Source organism: Cephus cinctus, unplaced genomic scaffold (assembly GCF_000341935.2).
Source record: "Cephus cinctus unplaced genomic scaffold, Ccin1 Ccin1_scaffold0055, whole genome shotgun sequence".
Classification (NCBI taxonomy): Eukaryota; Metazoa; Arthropoda; class Insecta; order Hymenoptera; family Cephidae; genus Cephus; species Cephus cinctus.
The window spans coordinates 7,450-23,821 of NW_014332799.1; the positions used below are offsets into that span (position 1 = coordinate 7,450).

The window sequence follows — 16,372 nt, forward strand, 5'->3', positions numbered from 1 at the left end:
TCTCTCTCTCTCTCTCTCTCTCTCTCTCTCTCTCTCTCTCTCTCTCTCTCTCTCTCCTTCCTTGTTAGTAAAGTGCTCTTTAGTAACAGTGCTCGACTATAATATCTTGCCTACTATTAAACATCACAATTTCATTAATGGTGGTAAATAAATGAACTCACCTCAAGCTACCCACATTAAGGGACACCATAAAAATCATGGCAAGCAATATAGCAGTATTCTTTTTGTTAACGTTAAGATTCAGGTTATTGAATTTGTTGCTTGTTCTCGTCATTTCTTCGAAAGCGTTTAATTTTTGTTTCAACGCCGTATTCTCCTATAGGAAAAAATGATATGTATTTAAAATTAAGTAGCATTATACAAAACAATTTATTAATACAAACCACTTTCAGTTGTCTGTTCTCATGTCGTAGATCGAATATTTGTTTCTCTAATGATGCTATATATTCTTTTTTCTTTTTTCTCGATAAACAAGCTGATTCTCGATTCTTTATCATTCGCTGTTGCCTCTTAAGTGCCTTAATTTTGCATTCTTGGCTGCCAATAAGATGCATTACTTCCGGATTTTCATTCTGGAGCATCATCGGTGTGGAAGTTGAGTTTTCATTCCTCACTACAAGAGGCATACAGCCGGTTGTATCGTCATGTTTCATCATAATTGAGGCATTCGTTATACTAACTGGAGTATGTCTGGTTTGCGTTTGAACATTTGAAATGGAATTGACGATCTTCATTGGACTTCGTGAAGCGTATTTAATTGTATTCAACTGTTCTGTTTTCATGGATCGTGATCCATGACTATTTACTGGATTAGACACCTTGTTAGATTTCTTCGTAGGTAGTGCTTTTATTTTCAATGGTTGTTGTGGATTAGTTTGCTTCACTTTCTGCGTTAAAGCAGCGAAATCTTGTACGCTGAGAACTATAGTTTTGCGTGGTAGTTCTAAAAATAATACCAATCAAATTGATACAAGAATAAAAGAATTGGTACAAGAATATTTATAACAATAGTTGAATTCCTTGGCATGGCGTATTGAGTTTATGCACATCATTCAAAAGCCTACTTTGATCATAAAAGTAATAGAAACTGTAACCTTTTGATATTAGCCCTTTGAAGCATAGTGATATATCCGTATATCATCTATTACAATTCGGTTTTTCACGATTTTCACATGTTTTTTAACGCATGACAGACAATGATTTCATATGTATATGTATTTGTTAAATTAATTACTAATAAAAAATAATTATTAACGTTCGGATACTGTAAATAAACAGTGAATATCCAATGAATTCTATAAATAAACAAAAAGTAAAAAACATTATTTACATAATAAACGTAATTTTGACAAATTAATCAGGTAAAACACAAATAAAAAATTGATAGGAAGAGACTTTTAAGGTCGCTGATTACGAATCTAAATTAAAAATAAGGAATTCAAAACAGCGGATCTAATATGGCGAATCAAAATGTAATAAAGTAACTAGATTTGGATGAAATTCGGTATTCGGTGTTTTTGGGGTTGCTGATTAGCAACCTGGAATCGAAATTAAAAAATTTGAAATGACGATTTTCATATCAAGCTATTTTTTGCATTTTAATCTGCTGTATTGGATTTGCCATTTGGAATTTCTGGATTTTGACTTCGCATTCACAATTAGTCACCTCAAAAATCCTCAAATACCAAATTTCAAATAAATCACTCGTAAGGAAAAATGTATGCTTCAAAAGGTTAAATTATGCATACAGCATAAACTACAATGCGATGGGTTAAATAAGATTTCAGAAAGTGAATTTACAAATGTTACTGATTCATCTAAATTCTCACAATTTTTCCTGTAAAGGATCCTGCACAGATCTTATGGAAATTGATTTTATATGATATTCACTCCATTTTTAACATTTTGGAATTCATGTACAAAGCAAGAGATCTTGCAAGAATAGGCTCACGCGCCATTATGTCAACGATATTACATGAACGTATGATTGTTATCAATTACGAACGCAAAAAATAATTATATCTATATGCTGTGACGTATATTTTACGCGATCGACCTCACCGGAAAATGCAAGACCGACCGGCGCACAACTTACGCAATTCCTACGCGTTCCAGGCAACCCAGGAGTTAACAAATTCTACACTCGAAATACTTAAAGTATTGTTGGGCGCCAGGTTCCAAAACACAAACCACGTATCAATTCCTACGATTCGTCTGCGCGTGCCTTCGTTGGCTAACTTAGCTACGCGGAGGCACCGGGATTCGGAACAATAGGTCGGATAGGTCAGACGATCACGCGACACATAAAAGAATCCGGAGACTTCGATCTGATATTAAAAGGTTCGGTTTATTAAAGCAAAACTCGCTAGCGCGAAGCCCGACGATTTAGTACAATGCCGAATTGGTTATAAAAAAAAATAGTAATTCAAGTAAACCAAATAGATCAAAAAAATCAGAAGGACCATCGAAAGGTATTACGTGGTACTTCGCGTACCGTACGAATTCAAAATTAAAATCGTAACGCGGCTAATCCGCGTTTACCACAACACGCTAATCGACCGTCAAGGACCTGTACGCGCTCTACGCGTTGCAAAATCAAAGTTACAGTTCCTTACGGGCGAAACGACACGAAATAATTCGACAGAACGTTATCAAGTTCCAATCCAAAAATAATATCGAAACTAAAATCCAAACAGTGAACCCTGCCGGTTGACGGACAAAAAATCAAATCGAATACTGTAAAATATAGAATAAGTATATCAGGCGTTCTTAGTTGCGATTAGTTCCGTTCTTAATTCCATTCTTAGTTCCGTTCTTAGTTGCGATCATAGTTGCGTTTTATATTTGCGTTACGGTTCCGCTAACATAGCGTTGAATTTGTAGCTGTTTTGTATACTTATGTTCACACATGATGTATGAAACTGCCTTTGTAAATGTTGTGACGTGATTTTTCGAATCACGATCCCAAGGCGGCTCCGGTTACCGATACAGATAACGTTCTCGATTTCTGGTTCTCTTCGGGTCGCCACCCTGCTCAGAAGCTACGCTCTCGGGTTGATTCGTACAGTTATGTCAAGGCTCTCGTAAGATTTTGTCATTGTTTAGTTGAGGTCGAGGTGCTCGAATCTGCCATGGGGATATAGTCTCGACGTACCGAGTTGCCCGGCAGAGGAGAGTACCCGACGGAGACGTCTCCACGGACCGGCAGAAGCCCGGGTGAGATACCGGCGCCCCGCTGGAGATGGGCAAAGGGCTGTAGAGCGGGCGGAGGAAGTTTTGATATGGTTAAGGGCAGGAGAGGAACCTCCTGCCCGAGTTAAGGATGTGGTGCCCAGCTGTCGCCCGATGCCCTGGGGAAGCGGCCGTGGAGGATCTCCAAAGATTATGTACCGATTCGCTAAGGAACGCTCTCGATTTGGTTTAAAGGGACGACTCGAAGGAGATAGAAGAGTTATCGGTTATAAGGCTCTCGACCAATCAGAATGATTAGTTCTCGAATTTGGCTATTGTCAAAGCAGTCTGTCTCGGGGCACCGACCGAGGTGCCACGGGCTGGCTCGTGCTCCCGTGCTATCTGTTGATAGTTTTTCTTACCGTGTTTCGCTACGGTATAGGAAGTTCTCGATTCGTACAGTTCTCGCGATATCCAGGAATTCTATGAATTCCTGGGAGTGTTACGGTGGTGTAGTGCTGTGCCTTAGGGCAGTGCTCACCAGTGTCCTTTGGATACAGTCATCGGCCTCCACGGATTAGCTGCACCAGCTCCGATGAGGATTCCCAATTTATTAATTGGTGAAGGGATATCGATAGGCAATTAAGATTCGTTCTGATACGTTCTCGGTTCGTCGCTCTCTGTCGCTCGCACTATTTGCCGGACTCTTACTCCGACCCTCTCTACCTCAAACCTAGCAGCCTCAGCGGCCGTGCATTTCCGTAACCGTCCGCTCCCGTTCGTGTATCCAGTTGCGTTTGCTGATTTTACGCGACCCCAAAGATCAGCACCTACGGTTGCGTTTCTCGATTTTACGCGTCCCCAAAAATCGACAGGATCCGTTAAGCTATCGCCTCTTCTGATAGGTTCCGTCAGAGCTCTCGTTCTTGGTGGAGTTGGGCCTGTTCCATCCCAACTCCCAGTTTATACCGGCTCGTCAGTTCCCGGTGAAAAAAAGAATTGACTGGCGCCCGCCTGGCTTACGGATGCACGAACGACGGGTGGACGGCCGAAGCGGAAAGATTGTCATGTCAGGGAAAGACCGTGTGTCCTTGAAAGAAAGTAGTCGACACTCGGCGGCGTAGCCTAGCGTGCGCAAATAACCATGAGGTTTCTGTGGCTGCATAATCCCAAAGCCGGCTCGGATCGACCTCGACAGGAGACCCGTCTCCTAGTGTCTATGAAGGTCACCGCGTGCACGGGGAACTTTGTGACCCGGGGCCGCTAGGGAAACAGGCGAAACCACCGTGGTCGATTTCGCGTTTGAACACAATTCGTGTCATTGGCCCTCCTGAAAAGAGAGAGGGCAAGGAATAAGAGGGAACCAGAACTACTAGCAAGGGGGAACGATTATAAAGGCGTGATGAAATGGAAAAAGGGGTTTTATTGGTGAGTGAGCTACCTGGAGCTATCTAGGCATAGAGCAATAAAAAAAAAATATATACACATTTACTTTTCAATCGCGCCTAACCCCATTGTGTCTTGTACAAATACCAAGATTTGCACAAAGTTATGTCGCTCACAAAAGTCAAGTGGACTCGCTTACCATGACGTTCCCCTGTCGCGGAATCCAAAGATAAACCAATCGTCCGCCAAATAGGTTCTTAACCTCTGTGAAGTTAGCCCATCATTATGCTCATTTCAAAAAAATAATTGGAGTTCTGACTGTCCGCAAAAGAGTTCTAGAGTTCCTGATGGTTTTTGAAATAGTTCTGTCGATTAAATGTGGAAAATCGCGATTTAAAAAAATGAGAGGCTAACTTCACGGCGCCCATCATTCTCGAAAAAATGTAATTCTTTTGGGAGTTCTGAATAGATTAACAATAGTTCCACAGTTCTCTGTACTTTTTATCAATAGTTCCGGTCATTATCCGCTTGAAAATTAACTTTGAAACAATGCGTCGTGACGTGCCGGGCGTTATTACACGTCTAACGAAGTTAATCTCCCACGCTACGCGTGGAAGTTTATATTTATTTTTGTTCTGGGTAAGTTCTTGACTGCCGTCCTATACAGGCCCGGTCCTTTGGATTGCCGTTAGGTGGAGGAATCGGTGTATGGTCTATTTAAATCAAACATGCAGTAATCCCAATGAAATGATTCGAATAAATTGTTACAACCCAATTTTCCTTATATGCTAGTTATTAAATGGAAATAAAGAAAGTGCCAGATGGTCCTACAGCTAGGTTTACAAAGATCTTATAATGCCGTGCCCACACTCACTCTTACGTACTCACTCTCATATGTTCATTCGGCGTGCAATGTTAGACGCCCACGCTGCCTTGGTATTCGGAATTCTTCTTCTCACGACTCGAGATCCTTCACTTTAGTAATCACTTAAACTACACGACAGTATTGTTCGTGGCAAAAATCAGAATACTAATATCTAAACTCACATTGACTAATACGCTACGCGTGCAACTCGTAGGGCTCGATACGTCTTAATCGATTTACAAACGGCGATAGATAACAGTACGCGGAACTCCCGTGAGAATAATAGCCGCCGCGCGATGCAATTTGTGAGGAGCTATTCCTTCACGACTGGGAATTATTTTGCGGCGTTTTCGACGTTCGCCTTTATCGGCAAACCTTTGAGCTATATGAAAAGCCTCCTTTAACGTCGCCGGCTTCCGTCGCATAGACTACTTGATACTACTTGATTTTCAGTGATCTATACCGAACTATGCGCTCTGGTGTATATCTGGAGACTGATTTGCCTTCCCCGATCCATCCTACTTTCTGCTGAAAGTAGGTGGACAGGTAGGGGCAAATCTTACTAATTCAGCGGTTTTACCCGCTCGCGTGAATCCTGGGATTTTCAGTTCACACGTTTAGGCACGTTCTTGGTGTGATAAGACCGGAAGCTGGCTTCCTCACATATTGCTGTAGTCGGCATCTCCGAAATGGCGTGGTTTCTCTGTTGCATCATCGTTCGTATATATGTGTGTGCGAGATCCAAATTCAAAAAGGCACGGCACGTGACAGCGTCAGCCCACCATCTTTTAGAAAATCGTATTTTTTCAGTCTTCTGGTTAGTTCTCAAAGAGTTCTAGAGTTCCCTATAGGTTTTGGGTACTGGGTTCAATTTTTTGAAATGAGTATTTCAAAAAATCAATTAATCGTATAAAATCCGATACTCCCGAAATACTGGATGGATTAATAAAGTCCAGGTATTCGCGTTGTAGAGCTCTTTGAGAAATATCCAGAACTCCCATCAGAACTCCTGGAACTCTTCATTTTTTGTGTTTTTTCGAATCTACCCTACTTGTTACGCACAATCTTCGAAGTCACAGAACTCTTTCAATTTTAATTTCTCAGCTTTTTGCCATAAAAATTATCGATAGAACTCTTTGAGATCTACCCAGAACTCCCATCAGAACTCCTGGAACTCTTCATTTTTTTTGGCTTACTTGAGTAACGATAAAGAGAAATGAGACAAGCAATACGAGGAGACAAGTTCAAGAAAAAGATAATTAGTTGTGAGTTCTGGATAGTTCTCAAAGAGTGTCCATTGAGTGACTGGTGTTGGAAGACTACACGGCCAGCGACCTTCAGTACGCCAGTTTCCGAGTACGGTCGGTATATGGGGGTTATGCTCTGAACCCAACCAAGTGAATCCAAGAGGCTGGAACGTGTCCAAGCTGGAAGTGAACATCTTTTATAGAGCAGTTCCAGTGGCGGGATAACACTTCATTGAAGAGGCGGCTACAAGGGTAACTACCGGGGAAGTAGCTGAAAAACCAGTTTACAATACGATGCGGCTTATAGTGAAAGGGTGCAATGCATCCATGCCGAAGCGCTCGTACAGAGCCCCAGATAACCAGTGTACTGGTAGACTGAGGAAATAGCCGAACTGAGGAGCAAGTATCTGAGATTACGACGCAAAGCCCAGAGAACTCGCAGGAGAGTTGATGTAGGGCTAGAAAATATCGAATATAAGGCCGCGGAGATGGTACTGGCTAACGCTATCTAGAACAGTAAGCGCCACTGCTGGTAAGCCCTTTGCGAAGAAGTCAACGAAAATATATGGGAACGTGGCTACCAGACAGTCACGCGAAGGTTCGGAAGACAAGCGCTAAAGGGTGCGAAAGACCCACAATCAATGGAAGAAATTGTGAGTGCGCTCTTTCCAGTGCACCCGTCAAGAAAACATGCAGAAATGCCATGATATGAGGAGATCCCGCTATTCAATTTGGAAAAACTTCATTAAGCCATCAAGCTATTGAAAAATAGAAAGGCACCAGACCCTGACGGTGTACCAGGCAAGGTGATGAAAGCCATAGCGAATAAAATTTCCGTATGTTCTTCTGTACATGTACAACACCTACCTCCAGATAGGTGTCTTTAGTTTAAGATGGAAGATCCAACGGTTAATTCTGTTAGACAACAGCAAGGGGCCGCCCGTCACTGCATCGTCGTATCGGCCATTGTGCATGTTCGACATCGCAGGAAAGGTATACGAGAAGCGTCTAAAAATGCGACTGCGAGCAGCAGTAAAGGCAGCGGGAGGCCTAATAGAAAGGCCACATGGTTTCCGCACAAAGAAGTCTACGGTAGGAGCAATTCAAGAGTTGGTCCAGGAAGCTAATAGGGCGTGGCAAGGAAGTCGTAGGTTAAGCAAAGCCTTGTACATACTAGTCAGGGTCGAAGTTAAGAACGCCTTCATTACACTGAGATGGTCGGATATCATGAACGCTATGGAAAAACGATTCGACGTCCCGGCTTATATCAGGAGGGTCATCGGTGACTATCTGGATAACAGGAAGCTGCTTTACAACACAAAAGAGGGTACATGTGAGAGGAAGATTACTGCTGGCGTCACACAGGGGTCTGCCCTCGATCCTGACTTATAAAATATCACATACGACGACATTCTAAGTATGGAGCTACTGGACGAAACCAAATTAATGGTGTTATCGACGATATCGCGGCAACCATTAAGACTAGAGTCGAAAAAGAAGCGTGTCAAAGTTGGCCAAGTCACGAGGCGAGTGAACTACTGGCTAAATGAACATGGTCTTCAACTGGAATCCAGTAGGTCCGAGATGGTGGTCATAACGAGACAAAAGACATTTAGAGTGCTCTTTAGAGCTGAGGTGTAAGGTGAACAGATTGAAGCTGCGAGCTGTGTAAAAATATCTTGGGATGAAAATTGACTCCAAGCTCACCTATCGGGCCTAAATACAAACAGTGTTGTGCCATAACATCTTGGAGACGAAGTAGTTCGGTCGAGAGGTTAGATAGATAGAGGTACAAGTAATTCGACGTTCGTCGATCTGTAAAGTATAGGCACCGTTCGGTTTTCCTATTTCCTATACCGAGTCTACTCCATGAGACCACCTTATCCGTTCGGATACTAATTGGAGACTGTCATTGTCGGAGGTGCAGCAATAAGCTACACTTCCGAAAATGTGTTTACTGTGCGATTTTTTATTTCCACATCTCGGTCGTCAGGCCGCCTTTGGTCTTGATTTAGCGCATTGCTACATGCATGGACTACTTGGCCTGGCGTTTTTCCTTGGGTTCAGAAGACTCCCAGCGTAACACAGCGGTCGACAAGGCATGTACCACGATGGGGATATCGTCGAGGCTTATGCCAAATATATCTGGCTCTAGAAATGACAAGAGGAGGATCATGATGTGCTAGCCAACTCAATCATACAAGAGGCATACAGCCGGTTGTATCGTCATGTTTCATCATAATTGAGGGTAGCCAACTCCATCATGCTATATGGCGCGGAGTATTGGAGAGAAGCACTTCATACAGTAAAGTATTGCAAGAGAATGGCGTCAGTTCAGCGAAATTGTGCCCTTAGGGTTGCCTGTGAATACCGCACGGTAACCAAAGCGGCGGGGATGATAGTAGAGGAAACGGGTATTCGACAGGAGGGCGAAGCATGACAACTGGTCTGTCAGAGCTGAGGAACGTGAGCATACCCTGCAACACTGAGAGGGTCGTTGGAACAGAGGCGATGAGGGCAGATGAACTGTCCAACTGATAAGAAGAGTAACCTCATGGATTAATAGGACGTATGGGGAAATAAATTTTTACTTCACCCAATTTCTAACGGGTCATGGTCACTTAAACTGTTACCTACACCGGAGAAACAGGAAGAATACCTCCCACTTGGCGATTACTGGCCGGACAAACAGGATGAAACAGTTCGAGATAATGATCGCTTTGCCTCTGACGCCAGAAAATATTACGACAGCAATGCTACAGTCTCGAGAAAACTGGGAAGCTGTGGTAATGTTCGTTGAGAAGGCCCTTCATACTAATAAGAAAATCGAGGAACGCAAAAGAGAAAAGCTGTATATCCACAACCCGTAATGGAAGTGGCGAATGCATCACTCTCAACTTATTGTCAGAAAAAGAACATAACGAGGATAAGGAAAGCTGAAATACGGTATACTTTGCCCACGGCCCTGAATTAACGCTGATGCGGTTCTGGGGTCATGGGTTGGAGTGGGGCAGGCGGTTTTAGTGGGTATGGCCATACTTGGAGGAGTTCCACACTACCGTAAGATGTGCGCAATTGCATTTCCACCTGCCATTTAAAAAAAAGAATCCAATGGGGTGTAGTTATGTGTACATACCATACACCTTGGGTCTTCCCTCTTTCCCTATCCCACCCCCTCCTGCTCAGTAGTGCCACCATATAAAGTCATAAGACAGTTAATTCGACATTAAGTATCACTTCCAAAGGTATCGTAAGTGCTACAAACCTGCAGCAAAAATTAGCATTGCCAATGATTTATTTCCATTAATTTACCACACATTACCCTTGGCAAAAACCCACTGGGAATTGGAAATGTTCGTACGAGCACTCACTGATACAGAGGGGAAGTTCACAATTGATTTTCCTCGGGTGGCGACGCACTAAAGAAGTTGAACGTAACAAATTATGATTACTTCTTTGAAAAATACATTTGTTTCTTACATACGATTTTCTTAAAACATAGTTTTTTAGGGTTTTTCTTGGGTCACTGATTATAAACTAGACGCTAACTTTTAAAACTCTAGAATAGTGTATCTATTATGGCGACTCTACGTTGGGAAAATATATTGATTGATATATCTAATTTTTGCAATTCCAATCTGCCATTTTAGATCTGCCTTTTGAAGAGAATCCGAAGACACTCTAAAGAAACTCCCAACACCTCCTTGACCCATTGCCAGTTTAATCTTTATTGCAAATTTATCACAATTAGGGAAAAATGTCTTACGAGGAAAGTACCTCAGTGTCGTTTTCCGATTTCGTTCATTTTGAAACATGTTATTCTACATCAGAATCTAAGAGATACGTGTTTCTTTTGTCGGCGGTAAAACGGTTATAGGGGGTGAAATCAACCTCCAAAGTTGGGCTCCTCCAAGGCGGTGTTCTCAGTTTCGCAAATTTTTTAGTGGAGATATTTAAATGTTAAAATTTAAGTTTTACGCGCGAATAATGTATGCAACGGCGGCAGCACCTTACGGACAGTTGCCATTACACGAGCGCATGCAGCATTTGCGCAATGCACACTTTGAGTGTTTCCGACTTTCGTCGGTACCTATGTAACGAGCAAACGTGCTCTCGAGTCAGTGAAAGTAATCTTTTCGTAGAGAGCGGTTGCTGTATCAATAAAAGTATCTTTCATTTCTATAAACGTTATTCGTATATTTTTCATACCTCCCACATTATCCTTTCACACAATTAAAGCACAACGAGTGAGACTTTTGATTGTGATATTTACTGGCTGCCTTAATACAACTCCAAAAAACTATCGAATCGAATTTCGATGAAACCAATTGCATTTTGAAGTTCTGAAAAAAGTAGGTGATACATGGGGCAAAATTTGTAAGTGTACTATCTCAAACAACAATGTCGTCCAATCAGGCTCAAACTTAGGCTAATTGTAATCTTATTGGATGCTAATTAATAGAAAAAAAAATTAATTCATTTCGAAAAATATTTACTGAAGTAGGAGGGGTGCAATTTGTAGAATTTTTAATAGAAAGACTTATCGTGAAGCATTTGTAACTGTTTTTTCTCTTGCACAAAACAAAATTCTACTCAGCACATTTTTGATAGATTTTTTTCATGATCTTCGAGCTGGTTGTAACGATATTTTGAAAAAATCAAAATTTGATACTCATTTCTTAATATTAAGAATTAACTATATATTTTCTCACAAAATTTCCTATAACGTTTTCGCTGCTCTTTTACATTACTACCGCTTCCCGTAGTTGATTATGATTTGATGGTCATTTTATAATTTATAAAACTTTAGGTGATTCCTCATCGAGTACTACATCGCGGGTCCGTGCATTTCTTGATATAAATTTGCGTTCATTATGTCAGTCATCAAACTCAAAACCAATGTCAACTTTCTATATAGAGGATATTAATAATAACTCGTCAAAAATAATCACGGTTAAAGCTTAATAACAAACATATAGTTTTAGGATACTATTAGTACGTTCAAAGTAAGTACTTTGCAATTCCTGGCACGGACCCGCCAAGTAGTACTCGATGAGGAATCACCTAAACTTTTATCAATTATTAAATGACCATTAAAACATAATCAACTACGGGAAGCAGCAGTAATGTAAAAGAGTAGCGAAAACGTTATAGGAAATTTTTAAAATACAATTAACATGATAGGCTAGTGCTAGCGTTGAGTGTAGATAGGTATAGAGGTGCGAAGGACGTGGTGGGGGTATGTCAAGCATATACTATAGTAAAATTTTAGTTCCAATTCCGGCGGGTAGATGGCGCCCCGAAAATCCCAAGCTATCTTGTGGCGCTGCCTATGAGCGGGTATTTGTACTAAAAGAGACTGTAGCGCGCACGCGCAAATTGTGTGCGAGAAACGAACGCCATTTGTTCTAAGTCACATTAATAACATTCTAAATAGAATTAATAATGGAAAAATTGTAGGATTTATCACATGTATCAAAGATTATATAATAGAAACGTATTTCAGTGTTATAATTCTTATTGCCAGAGGTCTGTGGTTCGAGACTCGCCGTCGGAAGTTTTTTTTTTCTTCTCCTGGACGTTATGATTTTTTTTTTAAATACAACGTATTAAGGAGGTTGAATCGCTTCACGCCGGTCAAATCAGTGCTCAATATTTTTTATCGTTTTTACGAACGGGTATTTGTACTAAAAGAGACTGTAGCGCGCACGCGCAAATTGTGTGCGAGAAACGAACGCCATTTGTTCTAAGTCACATTAATAACATTCTAAATAGAATTAATAATGGAAAAATTGTAGGATTTATCACATGTATCAAAGATTATATAATAGAAACGTATTTCAGTGTTATAATTCTTATTGCCAGAGGTCTGTGGTTCGAGACTCGCCGTCGGAAGTTTTTTTTTTCTTCTCCTGGACGTTATGATTTTTTTTTTAAATACAACGTATTAAGGAGGTTGAATCGCTTCACGCCGGTCAAATCAGTGCTCAATATTTTTTATCGTTTTTACGAAGTTTTATGAATGAATTGATTGCAGTGAAAAAATTCAAATAGAAAAATTCCCATAGAAAAATTCAGAGTCATCAATTTACAAGAATATTACATACTACATTATGTATTATCTGACCAATATTACATAATACAATAAATTTACAAAAATAATTACTAAAATTTAACACTGATTTGACCGGCGTGAGCGCTCCAACCTCCTCAAACGTTGTACGGGCTGCACCATGGAGACTAGAGTAAAGGAGGTCGAACGTTTATGGAAAAGAGCCGAACTTTTGGGTCGAGAAAACGTCAGATAGATTATAGTTGTAAGATTCATCACAAGCGTCGCTGTGAACGCTCTGCACTAGAACAAGTGAGCATTAAGAAGAAAAGAAGAGAATACAGAATATATATTGATACGTTTCGTGATTTTTGAGTGTTAGGAATCACGAGACTTTTTGTAGGGTTTGTACACTGGGCAGGCGTCTTTAGAAACAATTTAGACACTGGAGTTTTTGAAATAATAAAATAATGCTATATTGTCCTATAATTTACAGACTAGGTATCCTTAATATTCTATTTTGGTCTTTCTCTCACACACATACACACACTTTATAATTGTCTCTAGCTTGCCTGTAATACCACAGGCGACAAGAAGTGTTTTTGTTTACTTTATTATCTCTGCTAGCCTTTTGGTTTGAAGAGAGGTAGCTTAAACCACGATACAGCAGATTGCACAATGCGTCCGAAGACCGTGGTCCAGTTGAAGGTTAGGACGATAATTCTTCGGGACCCACAGGTGATCACGATGATCCCCGTTCGCTGTATCTTTACGTCGGAAGGGTTTTTGGTGATGTGAGTTCTGGAGCGCTGCTGCAGGTTTCTTAATAATTGAACTTTTTATAGCTTCTACTGCTTCCTGTCGTCTAGTGGTGTACAAGTATTTAGTTGATTCGTCTAGAGAGACACGAATTAATCCAATGAATTCCTATCGAGGAAGCCGCTGCTTATATCCTCGGTAGGAATACGCTAAAACTAGTAGGGATAACGATTTTTATCCAGCCGAGGTGTTAACGTCGCTTTTTGGATTTAATATTTCGATTTATCATTTGATTTGATTATTTGATTTGACTAATTGGATTACCGGTTTCTTCAAGTACCGGCTTACTGTTATTTCTATTGTATTCGGCGCGTGCCCGCTTATAGCGTCTGGGCACTTGTTTGTTTTGATTTTAGTCTGTCGACTGTATTTCGGATTCTAGGAATGTTAAAGGTAATAATTTCTAATATTATATCCTCAGGACTGTCACTGTGACTAGATTCAAGGGAATTATGCAATATTAGAGAATTAAAGGTCCTATATTCTCTTTCCTTTATCGGCGTCGCTGTGAGAGGTCGATAGGATTCTTGAGGAATTCTAGGATTTGAGGAGTTCTCTCAGATACTGTTATGCACATCCACAGTGCGCTATGCACTCTTATGTGGGGCTCTTGCCGTATCCATCATCGAGAATGATAATTGGGAAGGAAAAAGGATAAAGGATAGGGGGGTATAAGGTCGGAACGTTACATCGCCCTCGCAAACAATTGGACTGTTGTGGAGAGAGACGATTGTTTCCTTCTATTTACAGGCCAGGCGGCCATGGCACTACGAAGGGATCGAAGTTTCGATAAGTCTGGTCCATGAAAGTCCAGACTGCCTCTTCATTTGCCCTTTCTTGTCTCTTCTTTTTTTCCTCTTCCTTCTCTAGCGCTCTTCTTGCCGCCACTGTTCGGGTTCCCGTCGTCATCTTGGTGCGTGAGTGGCGCCTTACTGTCGGGTCTTCTATTGGCATGATGTTGGAGGCCGACTTCACAGTTCTTCTTCCCTCTGGCTGCGGCTTTTACCGGGTGAAGCGTGGTCCGTCTAGAAGTATCTCCTCTCTTATTATCCTCGGTTTCTTGAGCACCCGCAACGTTGCCTCAATCTCCTCGTCGAGGGATTTTGGTGGTGATGCGGCGTCAAGGGTGATGACCGGAATTTCTTGCGGAATCGGTACTGGGTCCGTCATTTGCTGCCAGCTTCTTTTCGCCAGTTCTGTCTGGCTCGCTCTTCCTCGTCGACCATTACCGTTTAGTGGAGTCCAGGCGTTCCTCCGTGCCTTGATTGCTCCCTTAGTTGAGTACTTTCAATACTCACGAGTCCACCCGTCTGCGTTGCCACGGTTCTGGTGTTCTCAAAAGTCTCGGTCTGCGTAGCGCAATCCATCTTTAGAGTACTGAGAATTTGCTCATGTCAGCTCAGTTTATATACCTCTTCGGTATACGTTTTTGCAACCGTTTGAGGTGTTACTTCTGGGTCTTTGAATTTTAATCCTTTGTTTGTTGATTCCCTAGGTGTTTGACAGTTGATATCCTCTTCATCGCTCGCTGGTGTTTGTTTTTGTATCAGCCTAGTCCGACGTGCCAATGTTTCGTTTCTAATTGTCTATCTGCTGTTTTTCGGTGTTCTCCGACTCATATCCTTCGTCTGCTTGATCCGGTCTCCGATCGGAATAAGAGAAACGGGCAAATCTTTCCCTTACTAACTGATGGTTGAGGGGCTCATTCCTGATCGTGCCTAGGCGGAGTGTCAGCCAACAGAACCGAATTTCTGGAAGATGGCGCGTCGCTCCTAGTATTACTTCCTGATGCTCGCGTATTTGTTGTTCCGTCCACTGTAGTGCTTCCTGACTCCAGGCCGGAGTAGTCCGCGGGCTGATGCGATCCATCCCACATTTTATGATTAGCGCAGGGATTGATGCGGCCTCCTTCGTTAGAAGGTGTAGGTAGTCCACTGGGATCTTGATCACGTGCCCGTGGTCCAGGAGGCCGATCTTGGCTGTAGCTTCTTCCAGATCTTGTATGATGCCCCTGTACCGGTATCCTAGGTATTTCACCGCGCAGTGGACGCCTCTTACCCATGAGGTAAGTTGTTCGTTACAACTTTTTAATAGAGTGTTGATGTGGCCATATAGTGGCCAGTGCTTTTCGAGCACTACATAGAATAATCGCGGGCTCAGGAACCGTACGATTTTGGCTTTGCAGCCAAAATCGTCAATGTCTTCGGTGCTTCTTGCTTTTACTTGCTCCATTGCTTGATGCTTCTGAAATGAGCTCTTCGGTGCTTTGTGGGCTCCTTTTATTCCGGTTTTGGCTCTTTTTGGTGGGGTGGTTTTTCTTCCCCTTCCCTTTGATAAGGTCTCAAATCTTGGGTGTGAAATATTCCGCTCTCCGTTTTGGTGGTGGGGTGCTCCAGGATGTATGATACTGGACCCGCTTTCTTTTTAATGATATAAGGGCCCTCGTAGAGTGACATAAACTTAGCGATTTTCTTTTCCAAGGGTCTTGAGACGTTGCATGCTCGAGCTAGAACAGTGTCTCCTACCTCGTATTTAATAAGTTTGTGTTTTTCGTTGAACCTTCTGGCCCGTGTTTTGCCTTGTCTCGTCATCTCTTCTCTGGCGAGTTTCAGCTGTATCTCGTAGGGTTTGTCCGGTGGTGGACGAATGTTGAACCATCCTTGCCATTTTCTTTCCGGCTTTTTACGTAGATGTAGTTTCATTGGTGTGCATTTCGTAGACTCATGGTGAACTTCATTCATACAGGATTCGATGACCGTTAGCTAGTTGGTCCATGCGGCGTGCGTTTCTCCCAGGAATGTCCGCAAGAATCGTGATATTTCTCGATTGATT

At 41.9% G+C, this 16,372-nt stretch overlaps 1 protein-coding gene across 3 annotated transcripts in view; it reads right to left on the reverse strand.

The window, feature by feature from the left end:
- Positions 1–130: 130 nt before the first annotated feature.
- Positions 131–16,372, reverse strand: part of LOC107268555 (cyclic AMP-dependent transcription factor ATF-6 beta) — a 25,995-nt gene continuing 9,753 nt past the window's right edge. The window contains exons 1-3 of one of the 3 annotated variants that reach the window (XM_025086005.1): positions 3,713–3,740; positions 384–943; positions 131–316 (exon numbers count right to left, since the gene is read on the reverse strand). In XM_025086005.1, coding sequence (XP_024941773.1) covers positions 158–316; positions 384–782 — 558 coding nt within the window. In that variant the 5' untranslated portion in view covers positions 783–943; positions 3,713–3,740 and the 3' untranslated portion in view covers positions 131–157. Of the gene's footprint in view, positions 317–383; positions 1,267–3,712; positions 3,741–16,372 lie in introns of those variants that run through there. The other 2 variants (XM_025086013.1, XM_025086008.1) reach the window with 2 other exon arrangements.